Source organism: Olea europaea, unplaced genomic scaffold, assembly GCF_002742605.1.
Source record: "Olea europaea var. sylvestris unplaced genomic scaffold, O_europaea_v1 scaffold2306, whole genome shotgun sequence".
In the NCBI taxonomy this organism is placed as follows: domain Eukaryota; kingdom Viridiplantae; phylum Streptophyta; class Magnoliopsida; order Lamiales; family Oleaceae; genus Olea; species Olea europaea.
In genome coordinates, this window is record NW_019241153.1 from 32,671 (window position 1) to 45,333 (window position 12,663).

General features: G+C 35.7%; 1 protein-coding gene across 1 annotated transcript; it reads left to right on the forward strand.

Annotated features, from left to right (window-relative positions):
- Window positions 1-37: 37 nt before the first annotated feature.
- Window positions 38-12,661, forward strand: LOC111381442 (DNA-directed RNA polymerase 3, chloroplastic; the record flags this gene model as incomplete). The annotated part of the gene is made up of 19 exons (XM_023005218.1): window positions 38-895; window positions 2,582-2,785; window positions 3,729-3,862; window positions 4,123-4,192; window positions 4,665-4,723; window positions 4,837-4,954; window positions 5,315-5,428; window positions 5,559-5,687; window positions 6,240-6,656; window positions 6,814-6,864; window positions 7,343-7,413; window positions 8,864-8,948; window positions 9,129-9,281; window positions 10,056-10,130; window positions 10,209-10,298; window positions 10,724-10,771; window positions 10,867-10,981; window positions 11,340-11,443; window positions 11,603-12,661. Coding segments are annotated over 19 exons (3,006 nt in total), but the record flags the coding sequence as incomplete, so codon positions are not given.
- Window positions 12,662-12,663: the final 2 nt, after the last annotated feature.

Sequence of the window (12,663 nt, forward strand, 5' to 3'; positions counted from 1 at the left end):
CAATAGGGTTTAGCAGAGGTTCTAATTCCTTCTTATACAACCCCTTATCTGCAGCTCTACACACACATACGCAAGAATATCAATCACTCTGGCTTCCACAACTCCCTTTTCTCCGAGCCCCAGAGCTCAGTTCAGCCTCCCCTCTTCTTCTCATTCTTCCTCTTCATGGAAACGCCACAAAAATCCGAACTTTCTTTCAATTTCACCCTCAGAGCTTCCCATATTCTGTCAAAATCCCGATCTTTCCTCTTACTCTTTCCCTCACACCCTCAAACTCCCTACCCTTCGTAATGCCGCCCCTCTTCTTGTACCCCCTTTATCTGACTCTGCCGATGATAATTATGTGGAATCCCACCAAAATTTATCGAATTTGCAGCTAATCACAAATTTGACTAAGGAATCGAGTAAAAGAGTTTTCATCCAAGACCCACCATGGGTTTCCTCGCTTTTCATGAAAAGTCTGCTCATTCGAAGCAGAAATAAATGTGGGGTCAAAATAGAACATAAAGAAATGGAGAGGCGCAAATATTATTTACTAAGGAGGAGGCAGATTAAGGCGGAGACTGAGGCATGGGAGAATATGGTGGAGGAGTATAAAGAATTGGAGAGGGAAATGTGTGAGAAAAAATTGGCGCCGAATTTGCCTTATGTCAAGAAATTGATCTTGGGGTGGTTTGAGCCGTTGAGGGCAGCTATTGAGAAGGAACAAAAGTCCCGGAGGTCAAAGAAACATAAGACAGCTTTTTCGCCTTTTATTGATGCTTTGCCCGCAGATAAAATGGCCGTCATTGTTATGCATAAGATAATGGGGTTATTGATGATGGGGGGTAAGGATGATAGGTGCGTGCGTGTGGTGGAGGCTGCTATTCAAATTGGGGTAGCAATTGAGCATGAAGTGAGTATCTAATGTTTGGTATTTTAGGCAATTATGATTGTTTAAACTAACAATATATAAAAACTTGGGTTTTGTAATCTATACCGTCCTTTTTTGAAGTAAAATTGTTGTTTGTTTGGTTCTGAGTCTTCTAACTTCTGGGTTAAGACTCGCAATTAAGAAGATGATAGCACATTGTTACCGTTGTTGATGTTAGTAGCTCATTTTATTTTAAGTATGTGAAAATGAATGAAGTCAGCATAATCATCATATTCTTTATGACTTCAAGCCATTAACTGAAAGATTTTACTTGTGTTATTAGCATCATTCTATTAATAATAATTTCATTAAAATGAAGTGAGGCCTTTTTTTGGGGTGAAATTTACTAAACAGACAATGACGGAAAAAATCTGGTTCTTGGATGGTTCTGAGGGGTAAACACTAGGGGTGGGTAGGACCCAAAATTTTCGGGTGTTTAGTAAGTGGAACCGTGAATTTTACTAAACAGACAATGACGGGAAAAATTTGGTTCTCGGATGGTTCTGAGGCATAAACACTAGGGGTGGGAAGGCCCGAAATTTTCGGATGTTTAGTAAAGTGGAACCGTTCACGTTTGGTTCTGTACTATAGTTAATTTTTTTAATATTTACAAAACTACATTAATTTAACCAATGATATATCCAATTTTTACTCTTATAAAATAACTTAGTCCAATCTTATACGTCTTTTGCATATTTATTTGTTGAGTTCTTTAGAGATTTGATTATTAAAATGATAAGAAGAGGGCGATGACGGGCTTATAATAATTAAAAGAGGAGTTGTCAAGTTTCAATTCGATTTTTCTAGAACGGTAGAAATGACAATTACGACACTACAGTAGAATAACAGATTTGGTTCAAACTTTGGTCAATTTGATTAAGTTAGGTTTGGATTGAAAATTAGAAATATGAAAATTTTATTTTTGGGTTTGAGCTAAATTAGCTAGATGGCAAATTTATTTAGAAAAAAAGTAAAATAATTTAACTTATTTAAAATAAATAAATTTTAAAAAAATTAAGGAGATTTCGTTCTTATTCGGTTCTTTTGTTCTTGATCTAGAATCAAGAATAGATTAAGAACCGAACCGAACGATTCAAATACCTGTTCGGTTATTTAATTTATGAAGAGCCGTTCGGTTCGGTTCAGTTCAGTTTGATTCTTTTCGAGGGTTTTGCCTAGCCTTAGCAAACACGTACGGATAGAATTATAGTATCTTATTGGACTTGTTTCGTGAACTTGGATGAGGTGGGTCTAATGGATAAGCTCTGAAGGCTTTGGCCAATTTCAAACTAGCTTTGAGTTGGCTCTTTAGTGTTCTGATGTGTTACTTTAATCAAATTAAATTTGTATCCTCATCCAATGGTCAATGAAGTCACTGACTTTGTAGCTTAGCTAATTCTATCGAGTGGACATCTCTCTAGTTAGTGTAATTGGCGTCCCTAACATAATTCTACGAATTTTTCTTGTATTTGGCGAATATCTGAAATTTAATCTTCAGTTACTCTGAAGAATATAGTAATCTCACTCTACGGTATCCATCCCTTCCCCCACCTTATCTCTATTCTCACTGTACCTTTTCTGTTATCCAGATCTAACTATATTTTCTTAGCTAGCAATCATGTGACAATAAATTCTGAGATATCTTTGTGATTGTAATTTGTATTTCAGGTTAGGATTCATAGCTTCTTGGAGAAAACTAGGAAATGTCAGAGGCGGGGAATTGTAGATGAAAGTCAAGGAATTTCAAGTAAGGAAGCTTTGCTTCTAAGAAAACGCGTTAAGAGTTTAATTAGAAGAAACAGAGTTCACGAGGTCCAAAAACTGGTGAGAAATGAAGAGTTCAAGTCATGGGGTCGAGATACACAGGCTAAGGTCTGAAGCCTTTAATATCTGTTCTCCTCAAGTACTAAAAAATTAGAGGGCTGTTTGGTTCAGTTATTGTTTCTTGTTTTTTGAAAAAAACTAAAGTTGTTTTTTGTTCCCCGCCTTTTTTTCAAAGATACTTGTAAGTTTACTGGTTTTGAGGTAACATAACAATCAAACTCAAATCTGTATGCACGTAGAAGGATCAAGATGCAGTTCTTTTATGAATGATAATAGAACATGCTCTAGGAGAAAGTATATGTACCCATGGAAGTGAAAGAAAAAAGAAACAGGAAAATATAAAGAAACAATGCACTGAACTCAATTGCAGATTGTAATATAAACAATCTGCAGTCTCCCTAAATAAATTTTACTTAGCATACCCTGTTACTTGATAAATACTTGAAGAATTATCACAAAGATATTCGAAAGAATTAGTAATACAACAATGATGGAAAAAGAAATTGGTCCATCTGTATAAAATTAGAGAGCAGAGGCAAGATAATTTCTTTGCTGTTTGTGAAAATAGAATCTGGTGGGAGTCATTCTTTAATGAGAGAAGCTTGCCTATAGGAAGATTACTTTAGAGTTCTTTTTACTCGTTGGCACCAACAACATAGCTGTATTTTACTGCTTGAAGCTATTTATAGAAACAATAGAATTGACTTGGATGCCAATTTCTCATCTGGATTTGTAAAATCAGAATTTTGATCAAATCACATATCTTAATATACCGTGCTAGAATGAAATTTATTAATATTTGGAGAACTATTTTGAGAAGCTAAAAGCAGAACTAGATATATTTGTTGCTTACTCTTTAATAATGACTGCTTTTTGTATAAATCCAAATCCAAAAATCAGAATTGAACCAGACAGTCCCTAAGTTGTCACCCAACTATACATATGCCTTTGTTACAATGGTAATTCATTTTTCTCACCTTATGTCATGCAGTTGGGATGTTGTCTGATAGAGCTATTAACACATACTGCTTTTGTGCAACCTCCAGTTAATCAGTCTGCCGATAGCCCCCCTGATGTTCGCCCTGCATTTAGGCACCTCTTCAAAATTGCAACCAGAGAACCAGGGTGAGAATTACTAATTTAGGGAAAATTTTAATAGAACCATGGTCATCATGCTTGCCTACAAATTAATCTAACCCTGCTCTTGAAATCTACATATTAATATGTTACCAATGTGGCGCTCAGAAAATGGCCAGCAAGTTCATGTTCTATTGAAAATGTTATGGTTCATGCACGTGACACATTAAGGTGGATTGGTTGGGAATGGCCATGATGCATTATTCTGCAGTTTATGTTTAAAACAATAATTATTCCGTCTCTTTCAGGCAGAACCTTGTGAAGAGGTATGGGGTCATAGAATGTGATCCTCTGGTCCTTGATGGGCTTGATAGAACTGTGAGTCAATTGAGCTTCTTTTAGTTGTTTCCTGTTTGTTCTGTTCAGTGTGCGAAATGTATATTTTCAGTAGGCTATAATAGATACATTCTTCTACCTGGCTGACAAACATGTCTACATGAGTTTAATGTTATTTTTAATTTTTAATTTATTTTGTTGGAATATCATTTTGAATAGCTATTTTGTCAGATGATCTTGATAACTGAACTATATGTAAATTTATTCTGTCTTATAATATTGTAGCCAGTACTTCTGGTACAAATTCATGATGCTATTCTTGGTTTTTTATTTATGAATGACTTCTCAAAATAATATATATGTGTGTGTATGTGTATATTTTTTTTCACATAAAGAATACACTGCCCTTTTTCCTTTTAAAATTTTTGAATTTTTTACCATCTAAGCAATGTAAATTTTCAGCTATCAGTTTTCCACTTTTGCCTGAAATTTTATAATTTTATCCTCTATGCAGGTTAAGCATATGATTATTCCTTATGTGCCGATGTTGGTGCCACCAAAAAAATGGAAAGGGTATGATATTGACTCTTCTTCACGATAATTTAAGATTGAACTAACAGAGGATTATGAAGGCCATTCCCAGCTGAAGTTTGTCTTACATTTTTGTTATTTACTCATCCTTTCAGGTATGACAAAGGTGGCTACTTTTTCTTACCCTCATATCTGATGCGTACACATGGATCACGGCAGCAACAAGATGCTGTTAGAACTGTTCCTGGGAAACAAATGCAAAAAGTGTACGAGGTTGGAGCTGGAACGATTTTTATATTTCAGTTTAAGCATGCTCAAAATGCCAAATTAGGCGGTAGAGTTGTGTGTTCAGTTGCATATTAGTTATGCTTATTGTCTTAATGAAGGTTAAATATGTTAGCTTCTTGATTATTTTTAAATGTATGTAGTGTTTCCTTTCATCAAATTAATGGTTATCGTATCTGTCACTTAAATGAAACTAGAGGTCCTTTACTTTTTCAACATTTGATTTTAGTAGGTACCCAATACAACCCTTTCTTGTATCACTGGATACTTGTTGCTCGAATGCTCTCGTAGTTTCTTTAATGAGATGTGTGATGCAAGCAACATATTCAGTTTTAATTGTATTTGCAGGCTCTGGATACTTTAGGTAACACTAAATGGAGAGTGAATAAGCGTATACTGGGTGTGGTGGAGAGCATTTGGGCTGGGGGTGGCAACGTTGCTGGCCTGGTAAATCGTGAGGATGTGAGTGCATGCTAAATTTTTTGTAGTTTCTTTTTTGTTGCCCACCAAATATTGATTCTACTCATGTTATTTTCTTGAAACACTAATAGCTTATATGTTTTGTCTTGATGGAAATTATATCATTTTGCAGATTCCAATACCTGAGCTGCTCTTTGATGATTTGAAAGAAGTAAAAGCATGGAAATGGAGTGTGAGAAAGGCAAAGAAAATTAATCGAGAGAGGCATTCTCAAAGATGTGACACGGAGCTCAAGCTTTCTGTAAGATTTATTTCAATTTCTGATTATGTGATCACTATTTCGCTCTGCAAATGGAAATTGGCATCAAGTTATGATACCCGCTCAACTAATTCCCTCAACACTTTCCAGACTTTTAAAGTTATAAGTTGTCTGAGAGGTTGAAATCAACTAGTTAGTCATGTTGGTCCCACAATTTTCAGTCTGTACTTTTCTGTAACTTAAATCAAGTTGAGATTCTGAAGAAACAGAATTCACTTAACTGAATAAGTCCTCTTTATTTATGCTGGATTGGTTTTGTAATCTCACTTTCGATCGCAAAATTCATATAGTGCTCCCCTTTTTCTGCTTCAGGAAAGGTATGCCACCACTATTCTTTGATGCATAGAGCACGATAAAGAATTCTCCTGTGAATAAATACTCAGGATTTATGCTCAGTTGATCAAGATAATGTCTGGTCATACTAGAAGGGCTTTAGCCTTAAATTATTATGCTTAAACCTAGATGATTAGTAATTGAAGTTTCTAGTTCAACAAAAGATTACCTTATGAACTCTAATCAGTCTTTTTAAATCAGGTTGCTAGGAAGATGAAAGATGAAGAAGGTTTTTACTATCCCCACAATCTTGATTTTCGAGGCCGCGCATATCCTATGCACCCACATTTGAATCATCTAAGTTCTGATCTGTGTAGAGGAATTCTTGAATTTGCTGAAGGAAGACCTCTAGGAAAGTCTGGGTTACATTGGTTGAAAATACATTTAGCAAATCTTTATGGAGGGGGCATTGAAAAGCTTTCATATGATGGGCGTCTCTCGTTTGTGGAAAACCATTTAGGGGACATATTTGATTCAGCACATAAACCTCTCAATGGAAATCAGTGGTGGTTAAACGCCGAGGATCCTTTTCAATGCTTATCTGCTTGTATTAATCTTTCAGAAGCCTTAAAAAGCCCATCACCATACACTGTTGTTTCCCACCTTCCAATTCACCAGGTATATACCCTATATCCCGTCTCCTTTCTTTCTTTTGAAAATTTCCCTGATATTGGTAAGAAGTTCAAGTGTGTGTTTGGGGTGACAGTGTTAAGGTTTCATGATATATGCTCTCTTTATTTATTTTTGATTGATCTGATTGTGTTCTTAATCTTAGGATGGCTCATGCAATGGCTTACAGCACTATGCAGCTCTTGGGAGAGACAGTGTATGTTGTGTTTGTTGACAATTACTTTATCTTGTCCTGATGATCATTCATCGAAATGCTGTGTTTCATCTTTCATATATTACTGGGGATAACACTTCGAGAGATCCATATTCCTGATACCATTGAAATTGCTGTTTGAACTAGTTCATGCACTAGAAATATTTTTTTCCCTCCAACTAGCACCTTTTCTTAAATGTTCTGGTAAACAAGAAATTGATATTTACTACCGTAAGTGTGGGTTTAATGCCAGCGAAATATATTTCCTTTGCACTAGTACATGGCGTTGATTTGGGGTAAATTTGGGGAAAGACTTTATTGAATTTTGAATTTTATTTCTCAAAAATGATGCTTGATTCTGGCTCTCTCCCTGATCCTTTTGTGCTCTGGCATTCTATTAACAGTGCAACATTTCTCGTTTTCTAGTTAGATTGCTGTATACATTTCATAAATCCTTCACCGGGTTCTGATGTCTTTTCAGTTTGAAGCAGCTGCTGTCAACTTAGTTGCTGGAGAAAAACCCGCTGATGTTTACTCGGAAATTGCAGAGAGGTATGTTAATGACTGTCTAAGTTTCTGTAACTCTAAAGTCGGATTTTTCTTTCAGGATTTGACAGAAACCTTTTTTTCCCTACATTTATGTAGCGATAAACCTGATTGTTGCTCCTGGATTTTGATTTGTTTACTAGCTTCAGGAACGACATTTTGCCTAGACCTTCTGATGGAGTCATTGTCCGACGTTTATTGTCACTAATTATATTGTAATTGTAGTGTCCCAGATTTCATCATTGGAATAAAAGTAAGATAGATGCAAGTGGATCACTGTGTGATAACCAAGAGCTATGGAGTTGATAACCATCCTCGCCGATGTAAAAAAATTACATGCCCCATTCACCTCCATCAACTTCTTCTTTGCCAAAATGAACTAACTGTTACATTCTCGAGTCCCATCCAAAGTCATACCACTGATAAGAAAAACAATTCCCTTCTTATTCTGAGAACAATTACTTTCTCGTTTGAGTGGGGAAAAATTGAATTTGAAAAAAAGAAAAGAAAACAAGAAGTCAATTCCAGCCACCTTCAAAGTTTTGGCTGTTATACGTTGGCCGGATCCATATTTTTCCATTCTTACTATACATTAAATTTATCCTGTGGTTTTATCAATAATTGGAGTAAAAATTAGGTATCATAAATGTTCTGCTCAATGCTTCATCCGTGATGGTGCTCTTGGATGGAACACGAGTTAAATTTTTTAAAAAATGCAGCAGTAATAAAGCAGTCAAAGATTTTTGGTCTTTATGATCTCTATATTTTCTTCTGTTGAATATAAGAAAGTGGTTAGGAAAGGTGATGAAAAGCAAAATATGAATTTAATAATAATGCAGACTTTCCTATTGCTATACTTTGCTCACAACAAAAAAAAAAATTGTGCCTTGTCCTGTGAACTGTACTTTTCTGACAGCTCTTGAAATTATAGCCTATATGCTGATTTTCTCGGAATGTATAGAACTAGGCATTCAACTCCCTTTACCAATTCTTTGGCTTGGAATTTTGATGAAATTATATTTAGAAAATCAGAAAATTGAATTCGATGATTGTGAATCTAGATTTTCCAATGGAATCAAGTACGATTATCTTTCAATATACACGCTTTCTGAACCTCAAGCAAAGCAAAGATAGAGCCAAGGTTTGTTATTCGGCATTTGACAATGCTCTTATATTGGTGATTGCACGAATGTCAATTGACTTCATAAAAACTAAGAGGAAAGGTTTTAGATTGAGAGTGGAACCAATGACAATTTCTTCTATCTAGGCTTCCAATCAACTTCAGATAATCTTGTAGAACAGAAATTAGATAGTTTTCTATCTCGATGTTTTGATTCTTTCTTTTTCTGTGCTTAAATTAATGTTTTTGTAATCAATGTAATCGATTCATTCTTGCTTTCTGCCTTTACCTCTTGGTATAGTTTGTTTTTCTCAAAAAATAGATTTTGGTTGTCAGGGTTCACAATATCATGAAAAAAGACAGCAGTAAGGATCCTGCAACTCATCCAAATGCTTTGCTAGCCAATCTCTTGCTTGGTCAGGTTAGTTTTTGGTTATAGCTTTTTTTCTTTGTTAGTTTCAAATTTTCAATATTTCTTGAATTTTTGAAACTTACTACCTATTTTTATTTTCAATAGTAATGGGTTCATGGTAACTGAGAATTTGGACCTTTTGTATGCAACTTGTGCAATTTGAGAATATGATGTCTTGAAAACTTTCAGGTGGACAGGAAACTCGTGAAACAAACAGTAATGACTTCAGTATATGGTGTTACTTATGTTGGGGCACGTGAGCAGATCAAAAGAAGATTGGAGGAGAAGGGTCTTATCACTGATGACAGGCTGCTCTTTAGTGCAGCTTGTTATGCTGCAAAAGTAAGTGCATATTTGGCGAAGCTTAAATTTTAGTCTAAGCTGATCAAACTTACAAAAAAATTCACACATTTTGTAGAATCCGTAACTTACTAATCTCTTTTTATTTACATATTTCATAGGACTCACTACTTATAAGCACTCTGAAACATGCTCTGAGTTTCAACCAACCTTTTTGTACTTTTGGAGTCTTCAATACATAATGTCTTGTAGAGAATCATGAATAGATTTTGTGGAAAGTCTTGTCTGCAGATAGTACTTCTATACGCCTTGATTATGTGGCTTTATGTCCCTATCTTAAAGAAATTGCCTTTATTAATTGAAATAACTGTTTTAATTTAATTCATGTATCTACATTTGTATTACTATATCATAATGAGCTATCATTTGATTTGGATTGATTATTAAGTGAGACTTAAAAATCTAGGATTTTTAGCATAATTTTCAAATTTATACCTGTGTAAATATTGGAGATGTTTCTAAGCCAGAAAAGTTTGGCCCTTCATAAGAAAGAAGAAAAGAATGTTTGGACATAGTCTTTATCAACCACTATCATGTAGTTCCATTATGGTCTTTTTCTATGAGTTATGCACGTTAGTTTATATGCACAACTGCTCGTGTGCACGTCCATTATACTTAAATCATATTGACTCATTGAAAGAATTAGGAAACCATGCTAGAACCTGACATAGTGTGCGTTGACAATCTAGTAGCTACCTACAATTTCTGGGAATTAAATGAAATATTTTAAAAATATTACTTGGAATTTTTTCACAGGTGACATTGACTGCTCTTGGAGAGCTATTCCAAGCGGCACGAGCTATAATGGGCTGGCTTGGTGACTGTGCTAAGGTTTGTTAAATTTGGATTGACATTTTTATATAGTCAATCAATTTCACGAACCTTGATTGATGAATAATGTATTTGCAGATTATTGCTTCAGAAAATCAACCAGTGAGTTGGACAACTCCACTGGGCCTCCCTGTTGTGCAACCTTACTTCAAAACTCAACGGCACGTTGTAAGTGTTTTTACATTTGAATTGAATCTGCAACTTGTGTAAAATTTATGCTTCGAAAATTATCTTGGTACTAATATCATTGTGTGAACATTGAATGAATACTCGATTAATTTGAATGCTAATCATTGCCGTTCACCATTAAATTATTTTTTCTGCATTAAATGAAATAAACGAGAAGATTGATAAAGCTAGCGATTCCTTGATTATAAGCAGTGTTGAAAGCGTTCATATCCGCCCACAATTATGTTAGAAAGTCTTTGCAATTTAACGCTCAAAAGTGGGGAGTCATAGTCCCTTCATCAAAAACACCTGTTCATTAAACGTTTTGAAGTGGATAAAATTAAACCAATTCTTTCCTTACAGATTCGATTCTGAACTATGGAAACTTTATATCTTGCGATTCTGATTTACTTCATGCAATGCAGATAAGAACTTCTCTTCAGGTGTTGGCTTTGCAACGCGAGGGTGATTCAGTAAGTTGCATAGTTCTTAGACTAACTCTCTCCTTTTGTGCAAATGCATTTGGCATTCCAATTACTGATTGTTTTATTATAATGTCTAACCCTAGGTTGAGATCAGAAAACAGAGAACAGCATTCCCTCCGAATTTTGTGCACTCGCTCGATGGTTCACACATGATGATGACTGCCATTGCTTGTCGAGATGATGGATTGCGTTTTGCAGGTTTATCTTTCCTCCCTCTTAATCTTTTTTGTGATTTCTAAGTATTTCATGCCTTGAACGTATTCTTTAAAGAAATTTTATTTAGCATTCACTGGAGACACCGAATGTATTAGACTGCACTGACGTGTAGCATCCCTATGTACCCATGTCTTCTTAAGACTCCTCTGAGAGAGAACTGTGGATCTTTGTCTAACCTCTGATTGCAATTTGACGGGCTTCAGAGAAATTAAAGCTGGTTGTACAGGGCCACATGGGCCCTGTAGCCCTGTACTACCAGCATCTCCCTTTCTTGCAATTTAAGGTTTTGTAAGATAGGACTTTTATGAGAATGCTTTTCAGAGTAGCTGATGTATTGCAGGTGTGCACGATTCCTTCTGGACACATGCGTGTGATGTTGACAGGATGAATCAAATATTAAGACAAAAATTCATCGATCTTTACAATATTCCTATACTCGAAAATGTAAGCATTATAGCATACCCTCTAGCTCCTTTCATTAGCTCAAGATATTTTTACTGATTTCTAGACGTCTCAGTCCTTCATTTTCCAGTGAATATGGAAGTAACCACTTAAGAGTATCTAGATGATTTACTTCCACTTTTTACTTTGATTCATTAACAGTTGCTGGAAAGCTTCGAGACGTCGTACCCGTCATTATCCTTTCCCCCTCTACCAAAAAGAGGAGACTTCAACCTGGAAAAAGTACTCGAATCTCCATACTTCTTCAACTGATCCTCCCTGTGCAGCCATCGCTGATGTTCATAATTAGAAAATATCGTGTTGATTGCACCGGTGATCTTAGCAGTAACCAGGTGGTATTTTGAGCAGGCAATGATTTTGCCTCTGAAGAATGGTTTTCTTTGCATGACACAACTATCCTGAAACTTAGCAGAAGTATTGCCAGGCGTAGAGTCGAGAGGACAGATTTTTAAGTCCCTGCTCGTTTATATGACCAAGCACGCACCTGCATTGGAATTTCAAGATGTTTGAAGTTCCTAGTTTCTGGTGTCCTTGGTGATCTCATATGTGCGGTTATGCACTCTTATGATAGGAAACAGTTTTATAGAAGATCCCGACTTATCTAATATGCTGGTCTTCCAAGTGACGGGAGTAATAGGAGAAGCCCAGTCCTTGTGTCCGGTCGACATGAGTACCTGTATTGCATTCTAATGTGTTCTCTTTGACATGGATGCACGGTCCTCCTTGCTCATTCTTGAAAGTTCCATTTACGCTTGTCATGCCTACACTGCCCCATATATCTAGAAACGGTGAATATTCACACTTATTTTGCGGTGCAGGAGATTTTTCATAGTGCCAAGATACGATGTACATATTCCTGTATTACTAATGTGAAGAGTATAAATTTATGATGTACAGTAAACAATTCTTTGTCAGTTGGAATGAATCAAATGGTACGGAGTTGCATTTGCCGTTCTTGATGGTCCAAACATAATTAAATTCTAAAACTTGCATCAGTGCATTTTTGTTGTCGGAAAAAGGATTGATTAAATAAGAGAATCCACTGGGAAAAAAAAAAAAATAAAAGGCTCTCGAAAGGGTTCTATCTGATACCAAATCCAGGTGCTTGTTCACAAACAGAAATTCTTTAAATCCAGTTGCTTGTTGACAATACCGACCGATCAAAATGCACTTGATAAAGATGATATAATACCGCTGGAGGA